Source organism: Helicoverpa zea, chromosome 14 (assembly GCF_022581195.2).
Source record: "Helicoverpa zea isolate HzStark_Cry1AcR chromosome 14, ilHelZeax1.1, whole genome shotgun sequence".
In the NCBI taxonomy this organism is placed as follows: Eukaryota; Metazoa; Arthropoda; class Insecta; order Lepidoptera; family Noctuidae; genus Helicoverpa; species Helicoverpa zea.
Window position 1 is genome coordinate 12,611,485 of NC_061465.1, and position 11,504 is coordinate 12,622,988.

Below are 11,504 nucleotides of genomic sequence, written 5' to 3' on the forward strand. Positions count from 1 at the left end.
GTTACGATTGTTCCCACCAGATCAGTTGCTTACCAGTATACAATCAAATCTGAAGAGAAGCTATGGAGCAGTTAGCATATCTTTATAAGTATTTTAACTTGCTTCCGATATTATAATAATGTAACCCATAAATAAAAGCTTTAATTAAAAAACCTAATAATATTTAAAAATTTGATATTATTCAGCATAATGATGCGTATCGTAGGGCGGTACGAGGTCGTGACGACAAGAGTGACATATATACGTGCGTAGTGACGACAGCACGCATCAGTGAGCGCCGACCAGCACAGAGACAACATGATGAGGAACCTGGTGAGTGTGTGTGACATGAGGAGTGTGGGAGATGTGGAGGATGGAGGAGTAACGGCAGCTGTTACAGGTGCTGGTGTGTGTGCTGGCGTGCGCGGCGAGTGCGGGACACGTGCGCGAGAAGCGAGGGTTCCTGCACGGACACCACGGACACCACGGGCACGGCGCCGCCGCCAATGCTGTGCGCTACTCAGCTCCTGCTGTGAACTACTCGGTCCCCGCTGTCAGCTCCCCTGCCCCCGCCGTCAGTCACGCGGCGCCAGCGGTCAGCTACTCCACCCCAGCAATAACCTACTCGTCTCTGGGTTCAAGTTACTCGGCAACTAGTAATTCGGTCCCAGCTGTTGGCTACTCTGCACCCGCAGTGAGCTACTCCACTCCTGCTGCAAGTTACTCTTCTACCGTCTCAAGTTACTCAGCACCGGCCATCAGTTACTCAGCGCCGGCCATCAGTTACTCGGCACCCGCTGTCAGTTATTCGGCACCCATTGTCAGTCATTTGGCACCAGCTATCAGCCACTCGGCACCTTCTGTTAGCTACTCTTCTCCCTCCGTGAGATACGCGCCTTTGGCTACGAGTTACTCGGCACCAGCTGTCAGTTCCTCTGTATCCGCGGTTCACTACTCAACCCCCGCTGTTACCTACTCGACGCCGTCTGTTATATACTCCGCTCCTGCAACGAGGTACGCACCTCTGGCTCCAAGTTACACAGCGGTTCGGTTTTCTAAACCCACTGTGAGGCAGTCTTCGCCAGCTGTCAGCTACTCTTTTCCTTCCATAAGCTACAGTGCTTCTGTAGCGAGATACGCTACCAGTTACTCTGCATCAGCTGTGAGGCACTCTGCACCTGCTATCAGCGTCTCGGCGCCCGCTGTCAGTTACTCTTCTCCTTCCATAAGCTATAGTGCTCCTGTAGCGAGATACGCCACAAGTTATACAGTGCCAGCTGTCAGGCATTCTGCGCCGGCTGTCAGCTACTCGTCACCTGCCGTCAGCTACTCTTCTCCTTCCAAAAGCTACAGTGCTCCTGTAGGGAGGTACGCTACCAGTTACTTTGCACCAGCTTTGAGCCACTCTTCACCAGCTGTCAGCTACTCTTCACTGGCTGTCAGCAACTCGGTACCCGCTGTCAGTTATTCTTCTCCTTCCATAAGCTACAGTGCTCCTGTAGCAAGATATGCTACAAGTTACACAGTGCCAGCTGTCAGGCACTCTGCACCAGCTGTCAGCTACTCTTCTCCCTCGGTGAGATATGCGCCGCTGACAACGAGTTACTCTGCACCCGCTGTGAGGTACTCAACACCCGCTGTCAGCTACTCTTCTCCGGCTGTTAGTTACTCGACTTCCACTGTGAGTACCTCGTCGCCCGTGGTTCGCTACTCAGTGCCATCCGTCAGCCAGTCAGCGGCCGCGGTCAGGCACTCAGCGCCTATCGTCAGGTACTCGAAGCCTACTGTGAGCTACTCTAGCCCGGCCGTTAGTAATTCGGCATCAGCTATTAGTTCCTCGGCGCCCTCTGCGAGCTACTTGCCAGACGTGAGCCAGTCCGTGCCTGTGAGGCATGCAGCCGCGGCGGCGAGCTACTGGCCCAGCAGCACCGCGCCGTGGCTGGCGGTGCCGGTGCGGCGCGCACACTCGGTCGCCGCGCAGCACGGCGCCGCATACGCCAGCGCCTGGTGAATGCAACTCGTATTTATTTGGATTTATCTTTATTTAGTACCTATTTTTTTGTTTTCTGACATTAAGCAATGATTACTACATACCTAGGTTATAAATTGCTGATGTTAATAATGAATAAAATATACAAAAAAATTATTTAATCCCATTTTCATTTACTACTAATTATCTACCCTACCTGATTTCCTACTGATTCCGATTGATGATTACTGAAAACAATTATCTCAGTAAAAGCCTCACTACGCGCGCGGGCGGCGTGGGCGGCGGTCAAGCGCACGAACTTCAACTCGCGCGTGACGTGGTCGCGTGCGCAGAGGTCACGCACACATGTGTGATATTGAATGCACACTGCACTTCTATCATCCAGCTTATGTGTGCGGAAGATGAGGAGTTCATTCTATTCTTCGGTCGCTATTCAGTCCTTTAGAAACCCATTAATGTAAAAATATTATAATAATTTTAAAAATTTGAGGGGCATACGAACGAGGTGAGTTCATTTAAATTATGCGATTAATTTAACATGATTATTTTTGTAATGCATTTGTTAAGATAGCTAGAAGCTTTGTTTTTAACTAGGCTGGGGTCGGTTCACAGTAGGTGAACCCAGATGCGATAGAATGTGACGTGCCTTCTCTATGCGGATGACAAGCTTCTGGACAATAGTCAAATTATTGCAAAATAGGAACTTCCCATGCATGGCTATTTCATCACACCACACATGTATTAAAAAACTTTAATTCTCTGGCGCCAGGGCTTATAAGATTCCTATTTAAATACATACTCAGAATAAACATTTTCATTATTTATAGAAAAGGTGCTGAAATAAACGTTGTTAATATTAAAACTGGTTCTTGGGCTAGCTACTCCGATGTTACTCGTATGCAAACCGATCGAGGCTTTTGTATTTTAATATTTTTTATCCGCGAGCGCCAAGGTCTAAATATAAAAACAAGATCAATTTAAAACCACATTAAAGATGCACTACATTTATACTAATTTAAATTCATGTATGTTTAAACAGTATAATTAATATTTTTTATACATCATAATTAATTTTGCCGATTTTTTGTTGTTTATGAAAAGCTAAAGGCAAAAGCTTTGTGCACTAATTATCCACATATTGAATGAGCAATATTCGAAAACGAGCAATATTGAAATTGCAATTTAGAGTAAATTATAATATAATCGATATAACCGAAATATCTCGACAATATACACTACATACTACCTCTTTGCCACACAGCTGTATATCTCACAGACGAAGGTGAATCTGATACTGAACTGATTCAGGCCTCTGTGGGAATGTAAACATTAGCGAAAAAATCACTGTACTGATGACGCACTAACTACGTCTACCAGAACCTTTCTCTTCCTCGAGTGATACAACCAAACATTATGTACTAACTGTGAGATGCGAGGAAACCTTCGAACCTGCTTTAATACCCTCTTATTATCATTATATATTTGAGTCAACTAACAGTTACTCATTAAATTCCAGGAATGCATCAAGATTTGCCGTAAATTATTTATTTATAATTAATTTCACAATTGTCGGCCTGTACTCGGAGGCATTCCGGCCGATGCAATAGAGCAGTATATTTGCAAATGAGACCACACATAGCGCATGTGCAATACAAGTAATACAACCTGTAAGTTGCTCCTGTTGATCAACTGCGCCCGCGCCGCTCAGCAACAAATAAAAAACATACTCAGACTTGTACTAATTGCTTGTACTCTAGATTAAACTCTGCTTAATTGCGTAATTGCCACCCGACACCGACGGAGTTCATTGATAATATAATACAACAGCCAACTACATGCAACATTTAATTTCCCCGCTTATTACTACCAGTCAATCTGATACACTTGTTGTACAATATCTCAGATACACTTCTTCTCATGTCTTGATGTTTTAGGTCAACAAACTACCCACAGGCATACCTGCCTACCCAACTCTTAGGGCCTCTTTCACCACCCTCGAGTAAAGTATTGAGTAGACTAATCGCCAGTTAAAGTCACCCGTAACTGCACGTGTCAATTTCACGATGTTCGAGTAGCACTAATCATATGATTAAACTGACTAGTAACTTATTTGCCGCGTCTTCTACTGATTAGCGTGTTTACTTGACAGTTAAATATCGCAGCGTTTAGATTATTGAAAATTTGTATAACTGTTGTTTGAAAATGGATTTATTTGATTTAATTGATCATCAATCGGATGAATTTGATTATTTACCCTTGCAACGGATACCGAGGATCCGTGTATTTAACCTTGCAACGGATACCGAGGATGCTTGTATTTAAAATCCGTGTTGATTATTTTACGGACTTAGATGAAACTGATTTTTTGGCTAGATTTCGTCTATCAAAGCTTGCAGTCAACCAAGTGCATAACTTAATAAAACATAAAATAGTTTCTAAAACGCAAAGGTGAGTATCATTTTTTTCATAAAAATAAAATAAGTTTAATGATTTTACTAACAGATAATCTATCAAATCATTTTTATTAATTCTACACCTTACATGTAAAAATTTAATACGATGTTCTCTCAATAACCTACATTAGTAGGTACCTAGAAGTACTTATCTAACAAACAAGTCTTGTTTTCAAGAATCAAGCAGTTTCAACAAAAACAAGCATACTGTTAACATTGACGTATCTCGCAACTGGATCCTACTTAAGAAGTGACAAACGAAAAAAACACAACAAAAAGGCTTGTGTTTAAACACCACCCAAAAAAGTACCTATTTTACTACCAAAAAAATTCTAAACGGTTACCAAAATGGATAAATGGTCACCAAATAACGTTTCCAAAAATATTATTAGGTAAAACCATTTTTTCGTATTATTGACTACTAAAAAAATATATGGACGCCTTTAAAATACACTTTAGACCAAATATTATATATTGTCACTACTTAGATGTTACCAATTATGTAATACCATGACTCCTAATTTGGTCATTTTTGTTAGACTAAAAAAGCTAACGATCGCTAGAATATTTCCCAAATACCAATTAATATACTGGGGTTCCCAAACGTACGTCGCTTATTTATTGTTATATGAATTTGTGTGTAACTCAGTAGTAAAATGTAAGCACGAAACATGCAGCAAGCATGGCTTCTGTCACGGCTCCGGCACTGCGGGGCTCCGGCGGTCCCATGCGAGCTTATCGTCGCGCCTCAGCTCGCAGGCCGCCTCGCCCCTCTGCGCCTACGCGGATTTGAATAGCACTCCAGGGGTAGGGCAGACAAGACTACGTGGAGTCGGTTTTGCAGCGATTCGTTTTCGTCACTAACTTTGATTTTGGTAGTAATATTAATCTTTTAGTTGGATAGAATTTTTTGACCATTAATCCATTTTGGGAACCAAAAATAATATTTGTGCGAGATTTGCGATTTTTCTGATGTTATTTTTTTTTTTTTGGATCATAATATTATATACTTTAGTGCCCTTTTAATAAAGTCAATTTATTTTTTTTTGGAGTTGTTTATTTTATTTGGTGCCTCAGCTTAGAGTCTTAAAAATATTTTGGTGATCGCCTAAATTATACCCCAACAAAAACACCACACGAAATGAAATGACAGCTAACCTGTCAATGACGTTTGACGAGTAACGTTGACGTAATTTTGAAGGAATGTAACGTATGATTTGTTACGTCATTCACTTAACCGGCAAGTAGTTACTCGAAGCTTTATTCGCTTGTGAAATTGGTAGAAGATACTCGTAAGTTTTACTTGCCAGTTAACGTTAATTGGAAAGTAACTAATCAACGCTTTACTTTGAGATGGTGAAAGAGGCCCTTACACTTAAAGATTTAAGCTCATACGATATCTGATATTCTCTTTGTAATTCATGTCTAAAAAAGTTCAAGTCTTAAGTTTAAAGTAACAACGCATGCGACACATATTGTGACGTCACAGTAATATAGTTCAGTCGTGGGCGTCCGTGCGATGAGTCAGAGTGACGCGCCTCCGGTTACGTCTGTCGTAATAGCTGCTCGTCTATCTACAGGTTCCACTTCATTTCATAATATTTTACATGTGTCTTACAAGATGTAGCTAGGCAATTAATGAGCAAAAGAAAAACACTCCTTTGCCAGTGCCTTTAAAATTCTAACTTCCTGATGAAAAAGCTTACTTCACGGTGGAAAATTATCGAGAGAGCCTGTCACCTATTTATTTAGGTACCTATCATTAAAGTAATTAAAAATAGACCACCCAATGTCTCCCTACACCAAATGGCAGACACGTTGTACGTAACTGAGTCCCGATACACAAGTGTCATCAATGAGCAAGTGTCGTTGAACCGAAGCTCGCCCAGAGCAATCCTTACGCGCTGCGTGTGCTCTCGCGGCGGCGCATTGCGCAAGCGCGGCTGCGCGCGAGTATATAGCGCGGCGGCGAGCGCTCGGCAGCACAGACGCAGCAACAAGCAAGTCAACATGAAAGCCTTCGTGAGTAGAGTGTGTGGCGTGTGGTGCGCAGTGTGCGGTGCAGTGCTCAGCATGTAACTCTGTTCCAGATCGTCCTGTGCGCGCTGGTGGCGGTGGCGGCGAGCGCCGCGGTGCGCGAGAAGCGCGGCTACAGCAGCGGCTGGAGCGGCTCCCTGGGCGGCTACTCCGGCGGCCTGTCCGGCGGCTACTCCGGCGGCCTCTCCGGCGGCTACTCCGGTGGCTACTCCGCGCCCGCTGCCCAGGTGGTCGCCGTCAACAAGGTGGTGAACGTGCAGCGCGAGGTCATCGTGCCGCAGGTGGTCAACGTGCGCAAGATCGTCTCCGAGCCGCAGGTGGTCACCGTCAAGCAGGTCGTGCCCGTCTCCGGCGGGTACGGCGGCTCCCTCAGCGGCGGCTACTCCTCCGGCTCCATCGGCTACTCCTCGGGCTACTCCTCCGGCGGACACGGCGGCTCCGGCTGGTGGTGAACACTCTAGTCACCAACTGTACAAAATGTGATCTAGTTATAAGAAAATTAAAAAAATATTTAAAATCAAAATAATTCTTATTTTATGAGAGCATACATAATTTCCTTAACTTATAGGCCTTGCTTTATCCCACACTTTGAGAGGGTTGGGTTGCAATCTAAGTAAAATTGAGTTCAATAGTGCAGATTAAACTGTTGGCCTACCCCCGGCTGGAGACCTTAAATTTTGGCATCCACAAGGAACTTGACCGGTTAAGCAGTCAACAGCTTCCTAGGCTGAACTGCGAGATGTCGAAAAAAGTCGACCGAATTAATAAAACAACAGTTTTATTAGATCTGATCGTTGTTATGTGATTGTGCATACTAATATTCATCTATCATACAATTAAAAAACATTTATATACCTGATCAAACTATCGGCCGGCTAAAAGTTTTCAGTGTAAGTACTAATGGGGGTTTTATCAGAGCAAGATTGTTAAAATATCAGTCTGTTATAATCATCGGCAAGGCAAAAGAAGTGATTGATTGATTTATTGCCTTTACAGTACCGCGCAAAGCGATCCCCACTCTTCCGCCGAGAGCTCATTATCCGTACCGATAACTATATTAGATCTACATAAGCACATACCTATTTATGCTGTCAAGAGCTTTCTAGCAAACGTAAGTTCCTGGCAGATATTTAAATGTATTTAATATTCTTAGCTTGGCACCTCTATTCCTTATTGTACGGTCCTAGCAACATAACAAGATCTAGGCTAGAGGTTTCTAACATCCGCCTCTTATAAAAAAATATATAAAGTCACTACGTGGACTGTGAGATGGACGACATTTCGATGGTGTACAATTTTACAGCTTTCTTTCCGTTCCGAAGAAAAATTAACAAAGTGAATAAGGACAGACCAGAGCAAGTAGTCGAACTCGCAACACGTCGCGAGCAGGCGCACTCCCAGCCACTAGGACAGGCTAGTCCTATCTCCGGCATTCTCGGAACGCCCAGAACGAACGTTCCTTTTTCTTAGACTTCGCTGTCCGCCTGTCACCGGGCTATATCTCATGAACTGTGATAGTTGGTGTAGTTTTGTTGCCCCTATAACAAAAAATATCAGAAACTAGAACAAAATAAGCAAATTTTGGCTCTATTTTGATATCTGCAACAGGTAAAAAGGTGGATTGAAATATTTACAATATATTGATATATTACAAAAGTTTATAAAAAAGCAATCTCAAAGCAGATTAATTTGAATCCAGGACTTCGCCGTTCACGAATTTCGATCCTAGCCACTAAGCTCCTAGAAGTTGCTGTTGAAGCGTAAATAGGTAATTACTATTTTCGTTGCCTTGTGTTTGCCTTTTATCTATACTTATACTTCTATCTATACTAATATGAATAATAAAGAGAAATCATTTATTTGTTCGTTTGCTTTATGTACCCTAAGGGCCCCGACAACTACTTACTGAACCGATATGACAAATTATTTCACTGTTGGAAAGCTTCACTCGTCCCAATAGTAATATATTATCCCGGTACGACCAGAAGTTTCCCATGGGATACCGCGCTTGGCCGGTTTTAATTGATAGTTTTGAGCGGATCGCCCCCTCACCCTCCCGCTGTAGGTGTATATAGCGGATGGGAGTGTTACCTTAATTAACAAAAATCTTCTGGATTTCTGGAATTCCTTCCGGAGCCCTTTGTATACCTACATCTTTCAAACCATCCCCCGAGACAGTCAAAATAAACAGTACTATTACAACATCAAAAAAAAACACTGAAAAGCAAAAAAGCTAGTCTTAGTTGCTTTCAGTGTTTTTGGGAGTAGCTTTTGTTTTTTTTGTAAAAAGTTGTTTATTTTAAGCTTTTTAGTGATGAGCATAGTTGTCACTCCGCATAAGTGGAAAGTTAATAATATAAGCCCGAACACGAGGTAGTTTACGTATTCAGTTCCCCCGACCCTCTCTGGTCTCCATCATCAGGTCAGCTCCAAACCTTCACTGTTGTAAAGGTCTCGTCAATACGAATAATAAAAGCCCAAACACGAGGCTGTTTACACTTTCTCAGGGTTTCCATCATCAGATCCTGACCTGATCTTTATGGGACCTCCTGAGAAGTGAACCCTATCAAACAAAAGAAAAATTAGCAAATCGGTCCAGGCGTATTCGAGTAATCGGTGAACATTGTTACAGCCTTTTTATCGTCCCACTGCTGGGCACAGGCCTCCTCTCACACGGAGAAGGATTGAGCATTAATCACCACGCTTGCTCAATGCGGGTTGGTGATTTCAGACTATATAGTCCAGGTTTCCTCAAGATGTTTTCCTTCACCTTTTTTATCAGCCATTGGTGTCTAAGATATACTTAGAAAGTACATACAAACTTAGAAAAGTTGCATTGGTACTTGCCTGACCTGGAATCGAACCCACACCCTCATACTCGAGAGGCTGGTTCTTTACCCACTAGGCCACCACGACTCACACACAAAAAAAAAACATACACAAAAAAAAACTCCCGACGAATTGAGAGCCTCCTCCTTTTTGGGAAGTCGGTTAATAAAAAAGCTTACCTACAAACAGTTACTTTTACTGCACTCTTCTTTCATCAAAACTAATTGTCAAACCAGGCTGAAAATCCGGACTTATTGAAAATCAGAATATAAATACATAGGCAGCCACCGAAGTTCCCGCCCTTCACTACTTCCTGTATGTTGCTGCGATAAAAACTACTAGGGTAACTAAACTATGAAATACAACTAAAACGGTACTTATTAAAATTCTAACTTATTACTAATCACAGTGGTCTATTTGACAAGTTCATTTAAAGCTTATCTTCTTATCTTACGTTGGATGGTACGCACCTATTTCAGATCTAGTAAACGATGGTATTCAGAAGTAACTGTCACACAGTCACTGAATTAATTGTGATATAAGTGGGAAGTAAACAAAACCACACCGAATGTTTTCTACTAGACACATATTTGAAACTTATTGTATTTTGGTTTATATGAAGAATACAGGTTATATGCTAACACTTATAAGCTAAAAGATCTCCTTGTACTTAAAAGCTCGGCCTAACTCAATCTATACAAACTAGTTGATAAAACTGGTTATCAGATTACAAGTCCTGCAACGGCTGATAAAAATTATATCAGGATTAACTCACTGGATTAAGCGTAGGGTTTGCTGTTACTTAGCTACAAGTATTTTTTTTTTCGGATTTTACTACAAACCCCACTAGAATGTTACATACGAGATACATGTTACACTAGAATGTTACATACGAGATACATGTTACACTAGAATGTTACATACGAGATACATGTTACACTAGAATGTTACATACGAGATGAATTCAAATACAGGGAGTAAGAATATGGAAGCACATGACACATTGCACCGAGTCTAAATAAAATGGTTATGTGCAAGATGATAATATTACTTCGCTCCTCTTCACACAAACTTTTGCTAGGTACTCATAATAAGGGAACAGAAACAGAAAATCGTAAGGTAAGAGTACTAGTTAACCAATGAACAAATTGTAACATGATAAGTTAAACGATATCAATTGTAAAAATAGGTAAGTCCACTAGTCAACAAATAACTAAACTGAGATGATTGTAACAGTAATTGTTCTTCATGAATAAGGAAGAGCTAATAAACAAATGAAGCATTACACTCGCGGGACGGAGATCGCCTCGCGCGCCGCACTGTCTGCGGATGCCCTTGCGCAAGCGTGGCTGCGCGCGAGTATATAGCGCGGCGGCGAGCGCTCGGCAGCACAGACGCAGCAACAAGCCAGTCAACATGAAAGCCTTCGTGAGTAGAGTGTGTGGCGTGTGGTGCGCAGTGTGCGGTGCAGTGCTCAGCATGTAACTCTGTTCCAGATCGTCCTGTGCGCGCTGGTGGCGGTGGCGGCGAGCGCCGCGGTGCGCGAGAAGCGCGGCTACAGCAGCGGCTGGAGCGGCTCCCTGGGCGGCTACTCCGGCGGCCTGTCCGGCGGCTACTCCGGCGGCCTGTCCGGCGGCTACTCCGGCGGCCTCTCCGGCGGCTACTCCGGTGGCTACTCCGCGCCCGCTGCCCAGGTGGTCGCCGTCAACAAGGTGGTGAACGTGCAACGCGAGGTCATCGTGCCGCAGGTGGTCAACGTGCGCAAGATCGTCTCCGAGCCGCAGGTGGTCACCGTCAAGCAGGTCGTGCCCGTCTCCGGCGGGTACGGCGGCTCCCTCGGCGGCGGCTACTCCTCCGGCTCCATCGGCTACTCCTCGGGCTACTCCTCCGGCGGCTACTCCTCCGGCGGACACGGCGGCTCCGGCTGGTGGTGAACACTCTAGTCACCGACTCTCTAGTTAATGTACAAATTGTAAATAAAATATTTAATTCTACCCCAACATTTTCTTTAGTACCTCCTGGCTATGTATGAAGATAATTTCAGGCTCAACAAAAAGTGAAACAACTTATAAAGTATACAACAAATAAAATGGCGATGTGGTTCAGTATACATATTTCAAATCTTTCCGAAGCTTATTAAAAATGAATATGACTGTATGCTAACTTCTGTCAAGATAAACATTTGTCGTCTTCATTTTAGTCCAAATCATTCGAGG

General features: G+C 43.2%; 3 protein-coding genes across 3 annotated transcripts; all 3 read left to right on the forward strand.

The window, feature by feature from the left end:
• The first annotated feature begins 297 nt into the window (after window positions 1-297).
• LOC124636696 (endochitinase A-like) lies at window positions 298-2,007 on the forward strand. The gene is made up of 2 exons (XM_047172858.1): window positions 298-312; window positions 380-2,007. Exons 1-2 carry the CDS (start codon window positions 298-300, stop codon window positions 1,988-1,990), a joined length of 1,626 nt encoding a protein of 541 aa, XP_047028814.1. The 3' UTR covers window positions 1,991-2,007.
• Window positions 2,008-6,396: 4,389 nt separating this feature from the next.
• LOC124636433 (chorion class B protein L11-like) lies at window positions 6,397-6,982 on the forward strand. Its single transcript, XM_047172523.1, has 2 exons — window positions 6,397-6,444; window positions 6,513-6,982. Exons 1-2 carry the CDS (start codon window positions 6,433-6,435, stop codon window positions 6,909-6,911), a joined length of 411 nt encoding a protein of 136 aa, XP_047028479.1. The 5' UTR covers window positions 6,397-6,432; the 3' UTR covers window positions 6,912-6,982.
• A 3,695-nt stretch (window positions 6,983-10,677) lies between these two features.
• LOC124636432 (keratin, type I cytoskeletal 9-like) lies at window positions 10,678-11,291 on the forward strand. Its single transcript, XM_047172522.1, has 2 exons — window positions 10,678-10,716; window positions 10,785-11,291. Exons 1-2 carry the CDS (start codon window positions 10,705-10,707, stop codon window positions 11,220-11,222), a joined length of 450 nt encoding a protein of 149 aa, XP_047028478.1. The 5' UTR covers window positions 10,678-10,704; the 3' UTR covers window positions 11,223-11,291.
• The last annotated feature ends 213 nt before the right edge of the window (window positions 11,292-11,504 follow it).